Source organism: Carlito syrichta, unplaced genomic scaffold (genome assembly GCF_000164805.1).
Source record: "Carlito syrichta isolate Samal-C Ts95f unplaced genomic scaffold, Tarsius_syrichta-2.0.1 Scaffold304429, whole genome shotgun sequence".
Classification (NCBI taxonomy): Eukaryota; Metazoa; Chordata; class Mammalia; order Primates; family Tarsiidae; genus Carlito; species Carlito syrichta.
Window position 1 is genome coordinate 213,118 of NW_007248525.1, and position 18,628 is coordinate 231,745.

General features: G+C 49.4%; 1 protein-coding gene across 1 annotated transcript; it reads right to left on the reverse strand.

Annotated features, from left to right (window-relative positions):
* Positions 1–2,681: 2,681 nt before the first annotated feature.
* On the reverse strand, positions 2,682–18,020 carry LOC103262287 (tyrosine-protein phosphatase non-receptor type substrate 1-like). The gene is given in 7 exon segments (XM_021713297.1): positions 2,682–2,817; positions 8,929–8,968; positions 8,971–9,207; positions 12,504–12,517; positions 13,070–13,204; positions 14,473–14,812; positions 17,960–18,020. Coding segments are annotated over 7 exon segments (963 nt in total).
* Between the last annotated feature and the right edge of the window lie 608 nt (positions 18,021–18,628).

The following is an 18,628-nucleotide window of genomic DNA, read 5'->3' on the forward strand; positions in this document are numbered from 1 at the left end:
ATGCATAAAAAATAAAGTTTCAGAATACCATGTGCAGAATTGTAGCATTTATATGAAGTTCAAAACATGCACAGAAATACTATATATTGCTTAAAGATTTATACATATGTTGCAAAATGTAAAACTATGCTTAGAGTGATAAACACCAAATTCAGTACAGTGTTTATATATATATATATATGAGCAGAGAACATAATGGCAACATGTTAATATTTGTCAAGACAGGATGGTAGGTCCATGATTGTTTTTTATATTATTTTCTACACACTTCGAAAGAGAAAAATGCTTAATCAACTTACCAGTAATTTTAAAATGTACACGTGTTAAAATGAAATCATACTTGCAAAAGCCCTGCTTTGAGAATGAAGGTTTGTTCATGATCAGAGACAGGGAGGAAACTTGTTTTCTTGATCTGCTTGATTCTCTTTTGGGTGGAGGCAGGGTGAATTTGAAACCCAGTATATCAGGGTCAAGACATCCTGTGTCGCTACAACCAAAATCCATCCCTGAACCAGCACCAGGGCTCTGAGGGAAGAAATACCAGGAGGGAGTGTGGAAGGGGGCGTGTCTATGGTGGGAGTGGGGTGAAAAGCAGAAGTCTTGAGTGACCTGCAGGTCTTTGCAGCTTCTCCCTACTTGAGCACCTTGGAGAGGGCAGGAAGGTATGCAGGAGCTGTAGGGAAAATCATTCATTCATTCATTTGTTCATTTATGCATTAATGCCACAAATATTTATTGAGCACCTACTATGTGGCAGGTACTCTGCTTGGTCTGGGTTTCTGATGAATATCAGAAATGAAGTCCATAACTCACTATACCCCAAGACCACTTTCTGAGTTCTGAACTCTCTCTCTCATACCCACATTCAGTTTTGCTACTAGGCAGAACTTCCAAGTCCTGTGAAGAGGTTCTATTAGCTGAGTTTAGGGATACCTTCCTTAATTCATCCCAAAATATATATCAGATGACAATGGAAATATACAACAATGTATGTGGGGACTCTAGAATTTAGGTCTGGACCTTCATCTCACTCCCACACCTTGGGCCCTCCCCCCACCCCCAACTCCAGGGTCCCACAAAATGGAATTTGAAAACTTTTCTCCTCCAGGACACTACACAAGAGATACAGTGGGAAGCCTCTGAGAATTCCAAGAGACATTTGGAGACAATAAGAACGTTTGCAACCATCTCTTGAGGCTAGATCACCCCTGGGGCACCTGTGAGTTTGTGGGCCCACCCTGGACACCTCTTGCTAACCCATGACCAAGGTCCTGACCTTTCTCTTCAGGACTAGGCCCCACTTCAGGCTCACCTCTCACAGGTTCCACTTCCTGTAGCTGTAGGTGACTGTGAAACTCAACACCAGCAGCACCTTGAGGCCCACAAGGAAGGCCAGAAAGACAAGGCCAGACATCTCTGGACCTAAATGCCAAGGGACAGAAGAAGCATCACATGGGACTCTGGGAGTTTAAATATCCTCTTGGAGATTATGAAGCCAGGAAGTTCCAGAGCCTGCAAGTTGCACCCAATTCTGATTCCAACCTCATGTCTTTTCTCTACACTTTGCTCTCTCCGGGAAATGAGACTATCATGACCTCTAAGTCCCACCTTGAATTCAACTAAACAGACACTGACTTGAATATCTGTCATATATCGTTGTGTCAGGTTTTAGAGATACAGCCTGAATACAATCAGTTACATGTCTCCAAGACTTCATGGTCATTTAACATAACCTTGCCATAGCCTTAGGAATTTGGTATCGTGAGCATTATTTTATAGATGAGTAAACTGAGGCTCTGAGAAGATAATTAACTCAGTTGCCCAAGTTATTATAACACAGTTATAATTATTGGAAATTAAATGTTTAAATAGCAGTGCCTGAATTCAAATAATAATAGCAACAGTGTTACTTACATTTATTGTGGATTTATATGCAGACTATATGCAGAGTTTATATGTATTGATTCACTTCATCCTCATCAAGACTATGAATTAGGAGGCTTTATTCAGCCCTAGCTACAGAGGAGCAAACTGAGGTGTAGAGGTTAAGTGTCCATGCAAGGATTATGTGGAAGAGGCAGCTCTATCGTTGGAGTAGACATCATACAGCTTCCAGGGTGAGGATGTTTGATCAAGCCTTCTGTATAGGCAAGCTCACCTCCGAATAATTCCAACAGATATTTTAAACAAGAGAGCCTTGCTCACCATCATCTCAGAATCACCCGAAAGTAGACTCGCTAAGCAGAACTCTTGGGAATTTTCAAGGAGGTTGAGCCGGGAAACCACTCTTTCCACAGAAATGAAAGAGCCCTTCAGGATGGCCACTTTTAAAGGAAGCCCAAAACCATGTGGATTATTCGAGGAACCACAGACTCTTAAGTTGGACAATACCTCATTGTTATCAAGCTGCCCCTCCTCCCAGTGCCCTCTGGAATCCACTCAGGATACAGAGATGACTCCAGGAGCCCACAGAAGAAGAAGTGAGCTTACCCGGCTTCCCAGTGGACTTGTGTGTGGTTTGGGCTGCTGTGGACAGTACGAGGTTGGCCCGTGTGGGAGGCTGTGCTTCATGCTGCACCATACAGGTGAGCACCCGCTCAGGCCCCTGCATCGACGTGTTCACCACTAGCAGGTCTTCCATGCTGTAGGACCCATCACTGTTCTTCTTGGACGTGGGTTGCTCAGCTTCTTTGAGCATATGGCAGTCCTCTAGCCAGGTGATATACACACTCTGTGGATAGAATCTCTGCACATGGCAGGTGACAGCCACCAAGCTGGAGGAGATGGGAGACTGGGACACTGTCACTGCAGGGGGAACTGACAAAGCCCAGAGAAAACAGACAATAAGAATTATTGTGGGAAGCCCACCACGAGATCCTGGGAGCTCCTTGAGGATAGTGTCATCTGCCCAGGGCCCCACCCAGCTCCTGCCATAGCCAAGAACTGAGGTATTGATGAACAAAACCATGTGTAAAGAAATGCATGATTAGGCCATTGCCAGAACATCACTGCCAATGCCTTGCTGGAGTCTGGGGCCATGTGCTGTTTGAGCTATGGCTGTCGCCATGCTTCCTGTCTTTGGCCTCCTCCCCTACCCTGGGGGGATGAATCTTCTCTTTCTCTCTCTCTCTCATTTACTTTTAAATAAATTATATTCTCTAATCTAAAAAGAAAAGAAAGAAAGAAATGCATGTTTGGATGAGAGTGCAAATGCATGAGTGAATGCTTGCTTGTGTGGGTGGATGGAGGGGTGGATGGATGGATGGATGGATGGATGGAAGGAAAATGAATGGGATTGATGAAGGCCATTCTAATCTTTCTTTTCTTTTTCTCTTTGGTCTTTAAAGATGAAAAGCTGAGGTATGAATACCATTAAAGAAGTTACAAATCTATGATGACTCATTCTATGATGAACAATTCTAGGATTTGAAGATTCATAGACTCTAAATCTTAGAATCCGATACACCAAGATTTTACATAAGAGGAAACTTCAGTTTTAAAAGGTTAAGTAAGCCGGGCTCGGTGGCTCAGCCTGTAATTCCACGCTTTGGGAGGCTGAGGTGAGTGGACTGCCTAAGCCCGCAGGTTCGACACCCGCCTGGGTAACTTGGCAAGACCTCATCTCTACAATAAATTAAAAAATTAGCTGGGCATGGTAGCTTGTGCCTGTAGTTCCAGCTACTTGAAAGACTGAGGTGGAAGGATCGCCAGAGCCCAGCAGGTGGAGGCTATAGTGGCAGAAAGGTGTGCCACTGCCCTCCAGCCTGGGTGACAGAGTGAGACTCCAACTAAAAAAAAAAAAAGGTTAAGTAATTTGGCCAAGGTCACAAGTGGCAAAGCTGGGAGTACATCAGAGACAGTATGTTTTACCTCTATGGTATTCTGACAATTGAACTGTGAGCACTTCTGATTCTAGACTTGCGAAACTATGGCCTACTGACTTCTAGAATGTTTTCAACCAGATTTTCAGCTATGCAATAGAATGCATTCATAATAAGGAAAACGGGGGAAATGTGAAATCCTATAAAACATTAAATATGACTGGGCACGATGGCTCAAGCCTATAATTCCAGCACTTTGGGAGACCGAGTCGAGAGGATTGTCTGAGCCTAGGGTTCAAGACCAGATTGGGCAACTTGGCAAGACCTCATCTCTACAATGAATCAAAAAATAAGCTGGGAGTGGTGGAACACACCTGTAGTTCCAGCTACTTGGAAGGCTGAGGCAGAAGGATCGCCTGCGCCCAGCTGGCCGAGGCTGCGGTGGCTGTGAACGTGCCATTGCACTCCAGCCTGGACGACAGAGTGAGACTCTGACTCAAAAAAAATAAATTAATTAAACATTTCAGTAGGACTGGGAGATGCAGATTCTGGTCCCTGCACTGATGCTGAAGCCAACAGCAAGACCTTGTGCAAGTCATTTTCCCTCTGTTTCCAAGACACTGAAATTATGAAATTCTCGAAGGTCAGATCAGCTCTTGTGGGTCTAGGTGAGACACGTTTCAGCCCATGGTCTACAGTAGAGATAGTAGCTCCTTCTGTGGTACAGTTTGAAAGAGGTACGAGCGGCTAGGCTCAGTGGCTCAGCCTATAATCCCAGCACTTTGGGAGGCTGAGGCAAGTTGCCTGAGCCCACGGGTATGAGACCCGCCTGGGCAACTTGGCAAGACCTCATCTCTACAATAAATCAAAAATTTGCCAGGCATGATAGCACACGCCTGTAGTTCCAGCTACTTGGAAGGCTGAGGTGGAAGGATTGCCAGATCCCAGTAGGTTGAGGTTGCGGTGGCTGGGAGCATGCCACTGCACTCCAGTTTGGGCGACAGAGACTCCAACTCAAAAAAAAAAGAGCTATGAGCATTCAAACCCAAAATATCCTTTTCTCATCCTCAACCCACCCAGACTTGTGAAATTCTATTTCTCCTTTCAGCACACAGGCACAGCATAGGGACATCACCACGCAAAGCATGAGGAGTGAGAAGGGAGGACCCCGGAGGTGGAAGACCGGGTAACGGATGGTGGTGATGCCACCAACCAAGTGTTGTGGGCTCTCAAGTGCAGCAAGAACCAACAAAAGAATGAGAGGCATGAGTGGCCCATTCCAGCCACCGGTGAGCTGCCCTGGAGGTATGGTATCCGGGACAGTGCCCGCAGGACAGAGGCCCCGGGCACAGCTGGCAACAACTGCTTCCTTGCACTAAATGGCAGTGTTTGAGGCAAAGTGCGTGTGTTTTCTTATTTAATTCTCACAAAACCAAAGAGCAAACACTAAAAGCTACTTGGTATCAGGGGGAAAAAAGTGTCACTTAGAAGAAAATGGTGTCAAATCAGGCCCCAACTTCATAGACAATGTCAGATAGGAACTGGTGGCAACTTCATCTTGAAAAGCACTGAAATTAGAAAAATAATTTTATTTAACTTATATTTGTGTATGAACATAGAATAGAGTTGCAACTATGCACCAACTTTTAGAAGGAACAAGTGTTAGGAATAAAGGATGCTGGCATGATTTTTTCCCAAAGTTTATACTATCATACCAACAAATCCTTCATTTCAAATCTCACATTTAAAGCACAGTCATTTAAATGTAATTTTGAAAAATTATTTGAGTGCTCTCTCCATTTTCACAGGGGGCCTCTTTTAATCAAAGTGCCCTCTTGTGAAGTGCCCACAGTGTCATTATCATCATGGATTTTCTCTTCTTTTTCTTCTTGTTCTTCCATTTTTAACTGCTCAAAGGCTTTGCCTGTGATCTCAGCAGTTACCCAATATCATTTGCATCTACTTCTTGAAATACAACCTTTGCGAGATCTCTGATTGCACTTCGCAAGGGACATGGATTCTATTTGCATGGAGTGGTCTGATGTTTGCCACACTTCAATCAAGGCAAGACTGACCTCCTACAGGTTTCTGGGCTCCACACCTCCTTCCCCAGCTGCCTGACCTCAGGGCGGCAGTGCAGGATATACCACCCATGCCAAGTCCCACCTCAAGATCCCAAAACCCCTTCCCACCTTTCCATCTTGAATTTCTCTCTCTCTCTTTTTTTGATTTGGAGTCTCACTTCTTTGCCCAGGCTGGAGTGCAGTGTCATGCACACTCATGGCCACCCCAGCGTCAATCTTCTGGGCTCCAGCGATCCTTCTGCCTCAGTCTTCCAAGTAGCCGGAACTACAGTCGCACACTACCACGCCCGGCTATTTTTTGTTTTATTGTAGAGATGAGTTCTCACCAAGTTGCCTGGGCTGGTCTCGAACCCTCAGGCTCAGGCAATCCACTCGCCTCAGGTTCGCAAAGTACTGGGATTACAGGCTGAGCCGCTGAGCAGGGCCTTGAATTTCTCTATAACCATGAAATGCTGCCTGGCCCATGCAGCCACAACCCAGCCTCCCTTCCTTCAAGGGACAATTCTGAGGCATAGATCTACACAGTTCCTCAAAGGGTACCCACTGGTACTGAGCTCCAGTAGTTCACAGACGCACCCAGACCAATAACCCCCCTTTCTCGGCTGTTCCTCTTGCTCTCCCATCCCAGCCTCAGCACCACTTCCCAATCACCTACGCCAAGTCCTGACTTCAGGCTCTGCTTTCAGGGAAACCCAAATAAAGACACCTACAAAGACATTTCCATGACAGGTAACACAGCCCATGATGCATGCAGCACTGAAGAGGGAGGGGTTTTGAGAACGAGCTAATTTCATAAGTAGTCGATTCACTTGTGAGTATTTGTATTTTCTATGACTTTTATTTCTTGACACATTGTTCCAGCTCTAGGGAATGACACACTAAACACTCAGAAAAGGAAGACCCCCCTGAACTAACATTTTCCTATCTTACAGCCAAAGACACTGAGGATGAGGAAACATAACAACTTGCATGAGATCCCACAGCTGTTCAGTAAGGCAGAGCTGGAAGCTGGGGTTCACACGGAGGCCCCCTACTCACAAGTTTTACAAACTTGGACAGACTTCACTTCCTTGAACCCCAGTTTCCTTCTGTAAGTCACAAATGAGATAAGCAGTATGGGGTAATTGTACACATTAAACGAGCCAACCTGCATGAAAATGATTTACTGTCTGTGTGCTGTTCTCCTTCCAGACTTCACTGTCAATATTTTCCTCCATGTAAAACGATGTGTTTACTTCTAACAACACACTTTTCCCCCTATTTTGTGGATGAGAAAATGAAGAGGGAGATATTTTGTAGATTTTAAAGTTCAATATACTGCTAAGAAATTAATTGTACTGCTGTGTAACCTTGGACCACACCCTTGCCCTCTCTGGGCTTAGAGTTGTCATAACAATGGGATAATCCTGGGCATAGGTTCCTCCTTTTGGCTTCAAGTCAAGAGGAATTGTCTTGGGTGCACATAAATTATATAATATATTTAGTGTATACACATATTAAAACTTCCCAAGATGCTTGTCAGAAATGTTTGGTTTTTTTCTTGTTTTGGGGGGTTTTTTTCTGAGTTGGAGTCTCACTCTGTCGCCCAGATTGAAGTGCAGTGGCATGCTCCCGGCCACCGCAGCCTCCACCTGCTGGGCTCTGGCAATCCTTCCGCCTCAGCCTTCCAAGTAGCTGGAACCACAGGTGTGCGTCACCGTGCCCGGCTAGTTTTTGATTTATTGTAGAAACGAGGTCTCACCAAGTTGCCCAGGCAGGTCTCAAACTCGCGGGTTCAAGCAATCCACTTGTCTCAGCTCCCAAAATTCTGGGATTACAGGCTGAGCCACCGAGCACGGCTAGAAATGTTTGTTTTGACATGATATTAAAAGACTTCGTGGGGCCACATTACTAGCTGTTCTGGCTGCACGGGGACCGAGGGCTGCAGGTTGGACATGCCTGTCTATGACTTCACTGAATTCACAGATCTGCCAAGCATTAGTCCAACCCAGAAAAATCAACAGAAAAATTAGGTTCATACCTATTAATAGTTATGAGTAATGATCTAAAGACATCATAGTCCCTAGAATTTGGTTCACCAGGCCCTTTAAATCTTCTTCATATAAAATAACAATAATAATAATAAAATTACTCCCCAGAAGATGTTCTGTCTACATTTTACAGGTGAGGGAAGTGAGTTGTGAGAAGTAATATGAATAATAACAATAATAAACGGCCGGGCTCGGTGGCTCAGCCTGTAATCCCAACACCTTGGGAGGCCGAGGTGAGTGAATTGCCTGAGCCCACGGGTTTGAGACCCGCCTGGGCAACTTAGTGAGACCTCATCTCTACATTAAATAAAAAAAACTAGCCGGGTGAGGTAGTGCGCGCCTGTAGTTCCAGCTACTTGGAAGGCTGAGGCGGAAGGATCGCCGGAGCCCAGCAGGTTGAGGCTGCAGTGGCCGGGAACAGCCACTGCACTCCAGTTTGGGTGACAGAGTGAGACTCCAACTCAAAAAAAATAAAAATAATAATAATAAACAATGACAGTTGCCACCTCTGAGTGGTTAGTATGAGCCAGGCCCTGTGTTAACAACATCTCAGGTGTTATTTCACCGAATCCTTACCACAGCCCAGTGGGGGATGTGCATGCCCATTTCCCCCATTTCACAGATCAAGAAACTGAGGTTCAGATAGGCTAGGTAACTTGTATATGGCCTGCAGCCAGTCAGTGGCAGAGCTGGGGTTCTTAGCCAGGTAATCAGGCCCTGGGGTCTATGTCTCGACCAACGCTCTGCCCTGTCCTCAGTTCCTGAAGAGGGAAGAGCACCTCACTGCTCAGGCCAGGTTATAAAGCACAGGCTTTGGGGTCCCACTTAAACCTAAGTTTGCATGCCTAACTCCTCCACTGGAACCCAAGCAGCTTAGCTCTCTAAAATTCCGTTGAAAGACATTGCAATGAGGAAACCAAGGTTCAGAGGAGAACACAGCCTAATTGTGCACAGACTCGATCAAGCAAAGAGAGAGAGAGAGAGAGATCTTACCACGGAGGTACTGGTCCAGGTCCATGATCTTCTGGAAAACTAGCGTCGACTTGTGCTCCACGTGGCAGACGACGTGGGAGGACACATCATCCGCCTTCAGTGGGACGGACACGCTGCTTGTCACGTTGTAGGTGTATCCACTGAGATGGACGCTGGTCCGGGACTTTGGGAGCTGGTGTTTGTTTTTAAGCCAGGTCACAGTAACGTGGGACGTGGGAAATCCAGAGGACGTGTACGTCAGTTGGATGCTCGTGCCAGGCTCAGACCGCTGAAGGGGGCCTTGCAGGTTGTACGAGTGGGCGACATTAGCTGCAAGGAGAGACCCCTCGCGTGAGAGGGCACAGAGGCGCCCGAATCTCCGTGTGAAGAAGTCCTACTGCCTCCTCTGCCACGGGATTGACAGGCTGCGTTCTGATAGGAGCCAGCTTCTGAATCTGATGTCAGAGACCAGACAACGAACTACAAGGACCACTGCAGTCTGTAAGGAGGCCAATCCTATGGACACCACAAAGCAAACACCCTGTCTATGGGTTCTCCCTAGACTCAGGGAGAGCTCACAACGACCCTAGGAAGTGGGAGCAGTTACTATCCCCATTTCACAGATCGAGAAACTGAGATCCAGATAGGCTAGGCAACCAATCCTATGGACACCACACAGCAAACACCCCGTCTATGGGTTCTCCCTAGACTCAGGGAGAGCTCACAGCAACCCTAGGAAGTGGGAGCAGTTACTATCCCCATTTCACAGATCGAGAAACTGAGATCCAGATAGGCTAGGCAACTTGTGTAAGTCCGGCAGCTAGTCAGTGGCAGAGCTGGGGTTCTTCAGGCCCTGGGGTCTATGTTCTGACCAATGCTCTGCCCTGTCCTCAGTCCCTGAAGAGGGAAGAGCACCTCACGGCTCAGGCCAGGTCATGGAGACGAGGTTAGGAGCACAGGCTTTGGGGTCCCACTTAACCCAAGTCTGCATGCCCGACTCCTCCACTGGAGCCCAAGCTGCTTAGTTCTCTAAACCTCAGTTTTCTCATCTGTAAAATGGGGATGACTCTTAATTCTCCAAGTTAACTAGTGTAGAATGGACTGCATAATGTGATCACTGTAAAAGTTAACTATCAGCATCATATATTTGAGGAATTAATATTAAACGTATTTTAATGTTAACGGAAAGAAAAGGTTCAGAGAGGGCTTGTGACTCACCCAAGGGCCTCACCGTAAACAGAACCGACATTCTAACCGAGGGGTTCAGCCTCCAAGTCAAGGATTTTTCTGTTACATCATGGACTGCCTCTCCTTCGGCATAGTGGGTCCTATATATCCAGTGACCTTTTTTTTTGAGTTGGAGTCTCACTCTCTCACCCAGACTGGAGTGCAGTGGCCGCTCCCAGCCACCGCAGCCTTGAGCTGCTGGGCTCCAGTGATCCTTCTGCCTCAGCCTTCCAGGTAGCTGGAACTACAGGCGCACGCTACCACACCCGGCTAATTTTTGATTTATTGTAGAAACGAGATCTTGCCATGTTGCCCGGGCTGGTCTCGAACCCTTGGGCCTAGGCAATCCTCTCGCCTCGGCCTCCCAAAGTGCTGGGATTACAGGCTTGAGCCACCAAGCCCGGCCTCCAGTGGTCTTTAGCATTGCTCCACTTTCAGCCCAGCTCTGGGCTAGACCCTATGGAGACTGCAGAGTCACTGCAAAGCACATACTGTGGGTCCCGCTGTCCAGATGCCAGGCAGGAATCCAGGAAAGGAGTCCTCAGCAGGGCCCTCTGGGGTAGGAATAGCAACTGTCACTGTACTAATGCAAGGTGACTCAGGAAGGGAATTACTTTGCCTGAGGTCATGTGGCTGGACAGTGACAGCCCTGTTCTCAGTTCCTGGAGAGGGAAGAGTGCCTCTCTGCTCAGAGCCCAGGTCATGGAGAGGAGGTTAGGAGCAGAGGTTTTGGAGTCCCACAACCCTGTGGCAGGACACTGATCTGTTTGACTCCAAAGTCTGGCCATCTCGAAACATAAGACCCAGTCCCTGCTTCAAGACTGTGAGAGTCTAGTCATGGAGGACAAGTAAAAATGGAGAGGTGCTTATAGGATGCCCCGTAGTTTAAGTACCAATTGTGAGAACAGATATGACAACACAGCTCAGGAAGAAATAAATATCCATCCGAAATAGAGTATTTAGAATTGAGATTTGAGAAGAGACTTGAGATGACACTAAGGTTTATACTCTCAGGCAGAAAAGGAGAGGGGGGGAAAAATCATTGAATTTGTGAACAGCCCTGCGTTTTAATCCCAGCTCTGCTACTTGGGACCTCTGAGACCTCCGTCCCTGTGCCAGCTTTCTGATCAGTTGACACAGGTGAGGACGGCTGGTGTGCAGTAAGTCTCTGTGGGTGTCAGCCAGTGGGGACAGAGACCTGGAGCGCGGCATGTACAAGGGGTGGGGGTGCTGATGATGGCTCTTAGGGGCCAGCTCAGGGAGAGACAGTGTCAATATCAAATAGAAAGACTTGAAAGCCAGAAAAGGAGGGGGCTGTCTTTCCCCTTGCAGACCATGGGCGTCACAAAGCTGCCCAGGGAAGCATCAGTGGATGCTCTCAGGGGCTAACCTTGCAGCAGTGGCCAAAGACACTATATGTGGGTGAAGGAGAAAAAGAAGACAGAGAGGAAAAACTCTGTCATGTTGATAAAGAAAACATGCAGCTTGCGTCCAATCAGGAAGGACCAGTGTAGAGTTTTACACCCAGACCTGGGTATCCTGCTAGGTGAATGTCTTTCTTATTTCTACTGGACAACAATAAAAAGGGCATGGAGAAACTGAAAGTGGAGTGGGATGATTCCCGCGAGAATCCTCACAGCAGCCTGATAAATGCCAGCCCTGCTAGGGAGAGAGAGTGTGGAAGCCCCCGTCGTGAAGACCGGCTGTTTTTACCAGCTGGGCAGACGCCCACCCTCCCACAGCGGAGTGTCCTGCCCCACTTCATGTACTCCTGGAGAGCAGTCAGTTCACAAGCTGGCTCACCCCTGGCTCACCCAGGTCTAGCCAATCGTAATAGCCTCCACCCACTGTCCACCCCACCACCCAACTGCCTCCGGGCCAGTAGTTCATTCTCCCAAGCTGAGCTGAACAGGCCCCGAACTGCCAGTGGGCAGCGCCCCCTTGTGGAGAAAATCATTGGAGGCCACAGAGGCGAGTGAGATAGAGGAGGAGGAAGAGGAAGAGGAGGCTAGAATTAGGAGAAAGTGGGGGGCAAGGAGAAGAAGGAGGGAGGGGGGAGGAAGAGGAGCAAGAGGAGAAGGGAGGGGGAGGAGAAGGAGGGTGGGAGGAGGAGAACCTGCACTGACCCTCTTTTCCAGCTGAGTCAAGAATTCTGTCCTCCCTCTCTCTTTTGTTTTTTTTTTTAGTGAGAAAGCAGGGTTTATGGAGAGGACAGAAAAGCTCCCACAGTGGGAGGGGACCTGAAGGGGTTGCCCCGTCCTATCTTTAAAGTTGCCTTCCCAGCCGGGCTCGGTGGCTCAGCCTGTAATCCGGCGCCCTTGGGAGGCTGAGGTGAGTGGATTGCCTGAGCCCACGGGTTCGAGACCCGCCTGGGCAGCGAGACCTCATCGCTACAATAAATCAAAAAATCAGCCAGGCGTGGTAGCGCATGCCAGTAGTTCCAGCTACTTGGAAGGCTGAGGTGGAGGGATCGCCGGAGCCCAGCAGGCAGGCTACGGTGCCGGGAGTGGCCACTGCACTCCAGTCTGGGCGACAGAGTAAGACTCCAACTCAAAATAAAATAAAATAAAATAAAAAAGTTGCCTTCCCAAAACTTCCAACTGAACTGGTGTTGCAGAACAGCCTTCCTAGAAGGGATTCTGATGCCCAGCTGTCCTCAGTCTCTGCCATGTCTTGCAGTCAAGTGTGAAGGTGGAGGACTTTCAACACGAAGCGCGCCCTGGGGAAGGAGAGCTCCCCGCTTCTTGGTGAGGATGTGGGGAGGAGTTAGGGGATGAATGTGTGAGAGCTTTACCACCAGCCAAGGGGTCCCCTTTCTTTTATTTCACCTTCCCCCAGTGCTGCCCTGCATCTCTGCATCAGAGGGGCTGGGCTGGAGGGGGAGCGCACCTCTCCCTTGCCTAGGCGTACCTTTCCCCTGTCTATGCGCCTTGGCACGCAGGGTGATGTTGGCCTTGATTGGGGGCTGCTCGTCTTGGACCACCCAGCAAGCGAACTCCCTCCCGTCCAGCGTGGCCTCTGCCTGCCACATGTGGTCCAGAGAGTACGTCCTGTCTGGGTTCTCGGTGACCTGGGGCGACTCCAAGGTCTGGATCGTGTGCCTGTTCTCCATCCAGGTGAGTCGCAGGTGGGAGGGATAGAAGTGGCTGGCGTGGCAGGTGAGATTCACTCTGTGGTGCTCGTGGAATTGGGGCCCTGAGGGCTGGGTAGTGATCTTCATGGTGGGGACAACTAGACAGAGGAATAGAAAGTGAGAGCTGGTGAAATTAGTCCCTGTCTGTGGGCCCCTACCTTGCCCTCTCCCAGGGACCAGCCTCGAGATCTCTCACTCTTACCAGAGAAATAATTTTTTCTTGTATGCTCAACATAAAGTAAATAGGGCCATTAATATTCATTTAATGCGGGGAAGGGGGCATTGGGTGTCTGGAATATTCTTTTCTATATGTTTGAAATATTTCATATCAGGAAATAAAATTTTAAGAATGACTAAATTGGGCCGGGCTCGGTGGCTCAGCCTGTAATCCCAGCAATTTGGGAGGCCGAGACAAGTGGATTGCCTGAGCTCGCGGGTTTGAGACCAGCCTGGGCAACTTACGAGACCTCGTCTCTACAATAAATCAAAAAAAAAAATCAGCCGGGCGTGGTAGCACATGCCTGTAATTCCGGCTACTTGGAAGGCTGAGGTGGAAGGATTGCCAGAGCCCAGCAGCTCGAGGCTGCGGTGGCCGAGAAGCGTGCCACTGCCCTCCAACCTGGGTGACAGAGTGAGACTCCACCTAAAAAAAAAAAAAAAGAATTACTAAAATGCAGTGTTCACCAGGACAGGGACTGTATGTTGTTCATTGCTGGACCCCCAATACTAGAGCAGCACCTGGTAGACAGTAGAAATTCATTATTTATTGAATGAATAGTAAACAGTTAAAATAAAAACAATAACAATGATATTAATAGAACAAAGATGTCTGGAGAGGGAGGCTGGGACGAGATAATTAACAAGACTAAACACTGACAAGTAGCGCGCCAGGCACTGTTCCAGGTGTTCTGTAAGCAATAGCTCATTTCGTCTTCACAGGAAACCTTTGAAATAGGTTTTCGGTTTTTTCCCAGTTTACAAGGAGACTGAGGCAATGAACAGTCAAGTGACTAGCAAGATCACACAACTTGCAAAGTGGCACGGCTAGGGTTAGAACCCAGGAAGGGACTCCTGGAACCTGCGTTTTTAATCACTACACACACATGATGAGGGACCTCCGTGAGGCACTTTGGTTCTGTGTTTGCAAAATGGACTTTGGGCAAAAACCCTGAGCGCCAATACTGCCAGGACTGACCACACCTCACCCTACAGCCCATTCACCTCGGAGCACTTGGGAGAGGTTCATGGTCGTTGTCAGGGGCTCTTCCAGGGCCCTGTAGGTGACTTCGCAGGTGATCTCAGACGAGATATCTTGTCGGGTCAGCGTCACCCAGGCCTTGCTGCTGATGATGTAATTGTCTTCGTTGTCAGGCACCAGGTGCTGAGCTGAGGCTGGGTGTTCACCGTTGTCCTTCCACCAGGTGACATTGAAGTCCCGGGAGAAGTTCTGGGAGCCAAAGGGGCCAGCAGCACAGGTGAAAGCCACTGACTCTCCAGGAGCTGCCCTCTGGGATGGACCCAACAGACCGATGAAGGGCTGCCCAGCTAGGAAAGAGAGCAACTGCAACTGAACACTGAGGGGAACACGTCCCACGAACGATAGTCTGAAGAGGTACCAGTGTGTGTCAGGCCCTGTGGACCTACTATGAGCCGTGTCTGTCTCCAGCCACAGGGAACATACACATGATAACGAGTAAACAAGCAAATGTGATGTCCATGGGAGCTGAACGCCCTCAAGGACGCCCAAAGAGTGCAGAGGTCGAGCATACGGGAGGACTTGCTTGAGAAGGGTGGTCAGAGGAGTCCTTGAGGAGGTGACATCAAATGTCACAGCTGAAACAGGAATGTGAAGGAGCCAACCATGGGAAGGGACATGAAGAAGGACACTCCAGATGGTGGGAACAGCAGGTGAGGGGGACCTCGGGCAGGAAGGGCTTAGTGAGCCTGAGAAACCGAGAGGCCTGTAGGATTTGAGCATCATGGCAAAGAGGCCCAGACGGAAAAGAGCCTTGTGGGACAGCATGGTGGTCTTGACTCTATTCTGAGCGAGGGGAAGCTGTCAGAGACCTTAAACAGAGGGCCAAGGTGACCTGATGAACATATTTTAGAAGGTCACTGGGTTGCTTTGTGGAGAACAGGAAGGAGGGTGCAGGAATGGGAGCACGGGGCCACCCAGAGGCTGGCACAGGACCTCCAGGCTGAGGTGCAGGGGCCTGGACTCGGGTGGGAAGAAAAGGAGGGACTGGCCAGGCCTGGTGGCTCAAGCCTGTCATCCCAGCTCTCTGGGAGGCCGAGGCGAGAGGACTGCCTGAGCCCACGGGTTTGAGACCAGCCCGGGCAACTTGGCGAGACCCCGTCTCTACAATAAATCAAAAATTAGCCAGGCATGGTGGTGCGCGTCTGTAGCTCTGACTGCTTGGAAGGCTGAGGCAGGAGGATCGCTGGAGCCCAGCAGGTGTACACTGGGGTGGCCGGGAGCGTGCCACTGCACTCTAGCTTGGGCGACAGAGTGAGACTGCAACTCAAGAAAAAAAAGAAAGAGAAGGAGGGACTGAGAGGCATCTGGGAGATGCAGCCCACAGGACTTGGTGATGGACATGATACAGGGCTGAATCCGTTATGGGAAATGATGCCCAGGTTTCTCCTGAGTGGCTGAGTGGATGCAAGTCCACTTGTTGAGAAGGGGGAACAGGAAGAAGCTCAAGTTGGTGTAGGAAGGGCGTGGCAATGAGTCGGGCTTTCCAGGTTGGATACAAGCTTACAATGACTTGGTCCTCCTGCTCGGCCTCCTCTCATCGACACCCCACTGGGTGTTGCTGACCCCTGCTTGCTTACCTCCCACGACGGAGAGCTCTCTCCACCTGAGGCGGTTTCATCCATCCTCACACAGCTAGGACTATGACAAAGCACTTCCTGCTTCTAACCTGGTACCTGTCTCCCTGAGTTACCCTAGGAAAACTGTCGGATGAGCCTTGCCCCCTCCTGAAGCCAGCCCTGCAGATTGGAGCCACGACCTCTCTGAGCCTTCCCTACCTCCCCTGAACCCCCTTCTGCACCAGGTCGTGAGTTGATGTTGAGTTCACATAAATGAGTCAGGACCCCTACCCTTGGGCACTGCTGGTAGGGGGTTGGGAGGGGCAGACAGATAAACAACCCACGATCACGCAGGATGGCAGGTGGCAGAGGGTGGCTCAGGAGGCCATGGGAGCTTGTCTACCTGGCACACAGCTCTGGTGCCTTCCGTGTCAGGCTCTGCTCCCAGGACCCCACCCACACATAGCACCTTGTGCTTTATAAGATGCTTCCAGGTGTCTGTGGTCATTTTCACCCACATCCCAATGGAGGGAGGCTGGTATTACTGCCCCCTTTTTCCAGAAGAAGAAGCAGAGACTCAGAGAGGTTCGGTGACTTGCTCAAGGTCATGTAGACTCTCAGTGGCTAAGGAGGAATGGTAAGATGCCTTACCATTTGGGTCCTGGACTCTTCCCACAATGCTAGAGGCTCCATCACTCAAGGGCTTCTCTCTCTCCCCCTCTCTCCCCCCATCCCCCCACTCTCTACCCTCCTTGACCCAGAACTGGACTAGACCCAGACTAGAGCTGACTTCAGGGTAGCTGGATGGGAGGTGGGCTCCTCCCAGGACGTTCCCTCCTCTGAGCCCCAAGCTCCCACCATCTCTCTTTCCCACAATGTCCACATTGAGGAAAAGATGCCAAACAGCATCTGGCAGGCAAAAAATCAGCAGGGCTCGGTGGCTCAGCCTGTAATCCCAGTACTTTGGGAGGCTGAGGCGAGTGGATTGCCTGAGCCCACGGGTTCGAGACCCACCCGGGCAACTTGGTGAGACCTTGTCTCTACAATAAAAATCAAAAATGAGGCGGGCGTGGTAGCGCGTGCCTGTAATTCCGGCTACTTGGAAGGCTGAGGCGGAAGGATCGCCGGAGCCCAGCAGGTCAAGGCTGCGGTGGCCAGGAACGTGCCACTACTCTCCAGTCTCTCCAGTCTGGGTGACAGTGAGACTCCAACTCAAAAATAAAATAAAACAAAATGGGCAAAAGATATGATGAGATATCCCACCAAAGAAGAAGTACAGATAGCAAATAAGCCTTCAAAAAGATTCTCAGCATAATCATCAGGGCTTGGTGGCTCAGCCTGTAATCCCAGTACTTTGGGAGGCCAAGGCGAGTGGATTGCCTGAGCCCGTGGGTTTGAGACCCACCCGGGCAACTTGGCGAGACCTTGTCTCTACAATAAAAATCAAAAATTAGCCAGGCGTGGTAGCGTGCACTTGTAGTTCTGGCTACTTGGAAGGCTGAGGCGGAAGGATCACTGGAGCCCAGCAGGTCAAGGCCATGGTAGCTGTGAGCATACCACTGCACTCCGGCCTGGGCAATGGAGTGAGACTACAACAAAAGAAAGAAGGAAGGAAGGAAGGAAGGAAGGAAGGGAAAGAAAGAAAGAAAGAAAGAAAGAAAGAAAGAAAGAAAGAAAGAAAGAAAGAAAGAAAGAAAGAAAGAAATGAAAGAAGGAAAGGGAAAGGGAAATGGAAGGAAAAGAAAAGAAAAGAAAGAAGGAAAGCAGCTCAGCCACGTCCTCCGAGCCCCACTCCCACCTGCAGCACAAAATGGCGGGACTCGGTCATTCCTGGGGGCCTCCCTGCCTGCTCTGAGGGTCTTCAGGGGCAGGACTCACCTGTGAGTCCCAGGAGAAGGATGAGCAAGAGGAACTCCAGGGCCAACCCGATGACAGTCATGGCTGAGGCTCACAGCGTCTCTGGTCTGTGCCTGATGGCAACCCCTGGATGAGGCTCTGCATATACCCAGGAGCCACTGCCTGGTCTCCTGACAGCCTGGAGCAGGGCTTATACTTCTCAGCTGTCACCCGTGCCCACCCCTGCCAGGTCCAGTGCAGAGGTCTGAGGTGCAGTGAGAGAAGTGGTCACTGTGGTCATGGCCTCCATCCAAGCCCCAAACCTTCGGGTCTGAGGTCTCCAGCTGGGGAGGCATCTGCCGCCTTTGGCTCGGTGTTGACTGTTTCTGAGCCAGACTGGGAAGGGGGTGAGCCCTGCCTGAGCTTTAAGCCACAGGAATGGCCTCTGATGTGATGAACCTGTGTTCTTTCTCTCGGAGGCTCCTCTACACTGAACAAATAGCACTGAGAGCCTGCCCTGTCCCAGGCCCAGAGATGGCTTCTGAGAATACAGAATGGACAAGACTCGGTCCAAGAAGGGTTCTGGAAGTGAGTCTCAATGCATACAACCAAATAAAATGAAGGAAGAGCACAGATTTTGAAATCCAGCACCTGCCTCGCCACCGAACTATGTTCACACAAGAACCTAGCTAATTATTTACCAGGCTCCAA